The sequence below is a fragment of the Macrobrachium rosenbergii genome, chromosome 46, assembly GCF_040412425.1.
Source record: "Macrobrachium rosenbergii isolate ZJJX-2024 chromosome 46, ASM4041242v1, whole genome shotgun sequence".
Classification (NCBI taxonomy): domain Eukaryota; kingdom Metazoa; phylum Arthropoda; class Malacostraca; order Decapoda; family Palaemonidae; genus Macrobrachium; species Macrobrachium rosenbergii.
The window spans coordinates 54870767-54876766 of record NC_089786.1 but is presented as its reverse complement, the minus strand read 5'-3'; the positions used below and the strand labels follow the sequence as shown (position 1 = coordinate 54876766).

The window sequence follows — 6000 nt, the reverse complement described above, 5'->3', positions numbered from 1 at the left end:
CACATCATTACACAGGAACACCTCCACTTAAAGGACGTCTGCACTTATTGCCTAGATTATCATGAGTATTTTCAGATGTCATATTTGGTTAAAATATCTCTTAAGTAAAATAATGTAGTGTCAAAGCCAGGTTAGTCTATATACTTTAAATAAATCTCTTAATCCGAATCTTAGATGTTAAGATCATGTTAGTTTACGAAGGAACTATGTGGCACTGCTATTAGCTATAAGATATTCAGAAAATACTCGAACATACTCAAGTGCACGCTATCACATATTCCTTGTTATTTATCAGAAAGCCACACTCCCGAAAGTGTCTGTTACAGTGAGGTCCTACTATACTTCTACCCAGGCTCATTCATAAAAACCTAGCTCTCAGGACAAGTCTGCAAAGTGTTCGTTAATGTTAGGTTTCCATTTATTTGCAATGTGACGTAGGTTATAATCCAGGTATTTACATATCTACCTGTGCACACCACAGTGCTAAGCTTGAAGGAAGGAAGGATTAAACATTCTCTTATGAGTCTCCCTACGGCTTATAGGAATGGAATATAAAATTCAGGGTAAAGGCTAAGCACTGGGACCTATGAGGCCATTCAGTGCTGAAAGGGAAAATGAGAGTAAAAGGTTTGAAAGGTGTAACGAGAGGAAAACTTGCAGTTGCACTGTGAAACAATTTTTAGGAGAGGATGAAAAGTAAACTGGAAAAAAAAAGGAAATGATCACAAGCGTAGTAAAAGGAATGAAACAGGTTGCAGCCAGGGGTTGAAGGTATGCTTCAAAGAACCTAAATTAATGCCTACAGTGCACAAGTGAGGTGCACTGACGGTACTAACCACTACGGGGAATTTTAATCTGAACAGAATTTAAAAATCAATGGTTATTAGTTTAGCCACTAAATTTACTTCAGTACTGAATTCCAAAATGAATAAAAGTAAATATATCTGATTTTTAGTGTAATAAATACCATACCTCTTTACTTATATCCATAATATCAACATCCATGAGCTTGACGGCTGGTTTGAAACACTTTGAAAGGAGGCAGAGGTGCACGAGGTGAGCGTGGATCGACGTCAAGTGCAGAGGAGACTCCTGCGTCTTTCGAATGGCTGTGCTCAGGACCTCGATTCCTCGCATGGCGCAGTTACCAGCTACGAGCAAGTCGGCGTAACTTCCGCACAAGTCCGCCACTGGAATTATACGAACAATTATATACTGAGATGAAATATATGGCTCTCATACAAACGAAAAAATGCAGGTTTGTATTCTGTAACACATTTTTATCCAAAAGGATTATTTTTATACTAAACATAATACATGAAACTACAGTATGGGTACAGGTACTTGTGCTTCATATTATTTTGCATAACCACTCAAGTACTGCTCTTGCATCACTAAATGGAAAAATCATCAAGTCTATTACAATTACAATGATGCCAATTACATAGAAAACAAAAAGTATCACAGCTGAATGTACAAGAAATTACATCCTATTGTGATGAAGGGTTAAACTTTTTAATCCCATACAAACAGAAACTGATAAAATTAAACTAAGCAAGAAACCATACAATTGAAGATAATTTCATTTCTCCTAGATATTCAAACCTGAAGTCTTTTATATAGGCTCAAATGTAAGCAGGGAAAGAATGGCACCTATAACTGCCCATACATCCTGCCATATCTGATGTCGAGTGACAAGGCCCTGTAACTTCACTCTGGGAAAATAGGAGACGTTCTGGTTCCCATTTGGGATGTGATGACCAGCTCTAAAGGCAGCATATCATAAAAAAATCCCAAATAAGTACACTCTATCTGCCACCCCCCACCCCTTGTTAAAATATACATGGAAGGAGTCACATTTACTGACTACAATAAAAGTCAGTCGCTCGAAGCTCTGTTATATAACTAACCTGCATCTGACCTGACCAACAAGAACACATTGACTATTGAGACAAATAAGCATTAAAACAATACTTGAAACTTACTCATATCAGGAGCATATTTGATCTGTTCTTCACTGCACACATTAATAAACTCAGCTACCGTTGCATGCAACGTGTCAATGTTTGCATCTGTGTGTGTCGTGTTCTGCAGTCTAACGCACAGCACGGCCATCACACCCAGCGAATGGGCCTGCGGCTGCAAAGTTGCCAGAACAGTGTCCAAGTGGGCCACATTTTTGGCAAGTACTTCGGTGCTCTTGCTCACATATTTTACGACCTCACTGTAGTTGCCTGAAAGGATAAGAATATTATGCAGGCAAAAACAAAAGAAACAAAATACAAAGTCAAACAATAAAAAAAAAGTAATACAACTGTCCAGCTTGTTTAAGTACATCTAATAAATAAGGAATTTTTGCTTATTTCTCTACATACTTCCCAACCAAAGGGTTGCAGCAGTGTGAAAGCTGATCAAAGACATATTTCAACAAGGATATATCCTAACCTAACCATCCCTTAATGTGATATAAAGCATAGCAGAGCAATGCATGCGCAACTGTTCTGTGCTATTACATGTACCCATTAAATTCAGTATGCAACATAAATAACAAATAAAAAATTTTTAAAAGTATTTTGTATTTTTCCTGGGATGCAAACCTACGCTTTCAGAAATGGAATTACTAGCACGTCTTGATCAAGGCATGGCATCTTACGTTAAGGTAAGTTAGTTCAGACATGCTCCATTAACAGGTAACCTAGGCCAGTCCACAGACCTAAGATCCCTAAACCAATGATTTCTAATACAAAACTTCACCTCAAAAATTCCTATGTTTTACAACTATTTTGTTGCATTCAGCCTGTGGAAATACTGACCCAATGTCCTAATGTTATTTGTGTATTTCTAATCCTGGGAGTTTATGCTTTAGTATGGACACATTGCATCTGACAGACCTATGTCTAATGCTAAATTCGACTAGGTAAATGTCCAGACTACTGTACTCTGATTCCCACCAGTTGCCAACCAAGATATTTCCCATCTTCTGTTTACGTTCATGATATTTGCTGGGTTTCATTTATGTTTTCACGTTCGTCCCTGAGGGGCTGTTACTAAACACGCTCCCCATTTTGCATGGAAACCAGTAGTTGCTATGCTAAAGGGCCACAATAGTAGTCTGCAGTTTGGTAAAACTACAGACTACTACCACAGCCTGATTCCAGCCAACTGTTGACCAGATTATTTACCACCTTTTGTTTATGTTTACATTTGTTTACCTGCGTGACTGTTACCGTCTTTTGGTTATGTTTTTACACTAATCCCAAAACAGCTGGTGTTAAACATGGCGCCAATCTTCATGACAGGCTAACCTAGGACAGCATAACACTTCTACCAGAGAACAAGTAGCCTAGGCTTAGTGCACAATAGCAAAAGCATAGCAGAAAGCAAGTATAGGCCTTGGTTCAGGTTTAGCAATAACAGTCCTACTGTGTGTGTCACTATTGATATTACTATTATTATTATTATATTACTATTCAGTATAAATGAAACCTTTTCATATGGAACAAGCCCACCACTGAGGCCACTGACTTCAAATTCAAGCTTCCAAAGAATATGATCTTCCTTGGGAAGAAGTAAAAAGAGGTAAAAGGAAATACAGAAAGAACCTAACAGATATTAGGGAGACTAACCTAGCCTATACTGATAGCCTAGGATAGCTTACGTATTTCTATTCCCGAGAGTTAATGCTATAGGCTATTATGGACGTTGCACACAACAGAACTCCTGTGTCTAACCCTAAATTAGGCCAGGCCTATGCTAAAATAGCCTAACTATGAGGATATCTGCCAGACTAACCTTGTTATACCATGAGATACCATTGGCCTGGCCTGGGTATTTCTCATCCTGGGATCCTATGTTAAAAACTGGTCGTTGGAGTTGAATATTGGAATTAATAAAAAGTATTCAAAATAGTCTACCAGGTAGAGCTAGCCTAACCTAGGAGTAGTCGGCCAGACTAGCCTAACCAAGTGGATATTTGCCGGACTAACCTTGTCAATACTGTAAGCTACCAGCAGCCTATGTTAAAAATTGGTCGTTGGAGGTGAATATTAGCCAGAATAAATACAAAATATTCTAAAATAATATACCAGGCTAACTTAAGACTAATTGGCAGACTAGCCTAACCCAGCAGATATTTGCCAGGTTAGCCTAGTTTATACCTTAAGGTACTAGCAGCCTATGTTAAAATATGGTTGTTGGCGGTGAATATTTGAAAGAATAAATAGAAAATAATCGAAAATAGTCCACCAGGTTAACTGGAGATTAGTCGACCAAACTAGCCTAACCAACCGAAGCCCATAACGTAAGCCCAAGCACTAAAATGGGGGTTGGAGATGAATAATAGTCAGGCTGGAGGTGAATAACAGTCAGAATAAATCGTAAATAGTCTAAAACAATCTAATAACGACATACGCCATAATGAATCTCGTCTTGTACCGGGCACAGGGGCAAAATACCCCAACCGCGAGAACCCCGAAGTCTTCGTGCACCGAACCCCACAGAATCTCCGTAACAACCCCCAGGTACTAACCCCACGAAATATAAGTCATTTAACCCCTCAATATTAACCTCGCGGTCGAAAACAGGTGGGAAATATTACCCTGTGACGATAGAGAAGTGACGTTATTGACGAAGTGTTCCAAAGCGGATGCCATTTTCACCTGCGGCCCGAAAGGTAAACAATGACAATAACGTCGGAGGCCGCGGTCGGATGGACCACTCCGGTATAGCAATCGGATTCCGGGTGGGAAAATGGGCTTTTTTCGCTTTTTTAAAGTGTTTTTCGCTGTTGATTTGGTTTTAATATAATTTCATCATATATATGAACGAAATTCGTCCTTAATTAATACATGGTAATGTCAAAAAGAGTAAAAAAACGTTAAATTAACAGAGGAGGAAGTCAGATGGACCACTTCGGTATAGCAATCGGATTGCGGTGGAAAAATAGCTTTATTCGCTTTTTTAAAGGGATTTTCTTTATAAAATGGGATTTATATTATTCTATGTTAATATATTATGTAATTATTCTGTAAATTATATGTGGTAAAGTCAAAAAGTTAAATAAACTTCTGTTTTCTTCGTAAGGTAACGTCGGTGTTGGTCAGATGGACCACTCCGTTATAGCAATCCGATTCCGGTTGGGAAGGTACTTATTTTGCCTTTTTAAAGGCGATTTTCTTGGTTAAATTGGTTTTTAAAAGACGTAATAGTGATATAATGTGTAATTATTATTCTATATCGACAGTGAAAAAGTTATGTAAAGTTCTGTTTTCTTCGTAAACTAATGTTCGATGCGGTCAGATGGACTACTTCGGTAAAGCATTGGATCGCGAATGGAAAATAGACGTATTTTGTTTTCTAAAGTAGCTTTCTTTGTTAAAATGGGGTTTATATGACGTTACATTAATAACAAAAGTAATTCCTCTATACATAATATGTGGTAATGCCAAAAAAATTCAATAAACTATTTTCTTCGTAAGATGCTGTCGGAGGTGGTCAGATGGACCGCTCCGTTATATCAATCGGATTCCGGGTGGGAATCTCTATTTACTTCGCCTTTGAAGAGCGTTTTTCTTTGTTAAATTAGTATTTTACAGACTTAATCATAATATAAAATGTAATTCATCTATAATGAATACGTGGTAATACCCAAAGAGGTAAATAAACTTATTTTCTTCGTACTGTCGGAGGCAATCAGATGGACCACTCCCATAGCACATGGGGTCGAGAGTGGAAATAAGCTCATATCGTTTTTTCAAGTTATTTTCTTTGTTAAATTAGGTTTTATACGACATTATTGTAAATATAAAATAAATTATTCTGTAATTAATATGTGATAATGCCAAAAGAGTAAAATAAAACTTTTGTTTTCTTCGTAACATTGGATTAGGTCAGATGGACCACTTCGGTATAGCAGACGGATTGCGGGTTGGAAAATAGAGGGGCATTTCGTATTTTATAGCGTTTTCCTTAGATAAGTTGGTCTTACAAAGGTTTTATAGT

The 6000-nt window shown here is 37.7% G+C and overlaps 1 protein-coding gene across 1 annotated transcript; it reads right to left on the bottom strand.

Annotated features, from left to right (window-relative positions):
- Window positions 1-972: 972 nt before the first annotated feature.
- On the bottom strand, window positions 973-4728 carry CSN3 (COP9 signalosome subunit 3; the record flags this gene model as incomplete). Its single annotated transcript, XM_067090041.1, has 3 exons — window positions 4598-4728; window positions 1986-2234; window positions 973-1190 (listed from the first exon to the last, which is right to left on the bottom strand). Coding segments are annotated over exons 1-3 (522 nt in total), but the record flags the coding sequence as incomplete, so codon positions are not given.
- Between the last annotated feature and the right edge of the window lie 1272 nt (window positions 4729-6000).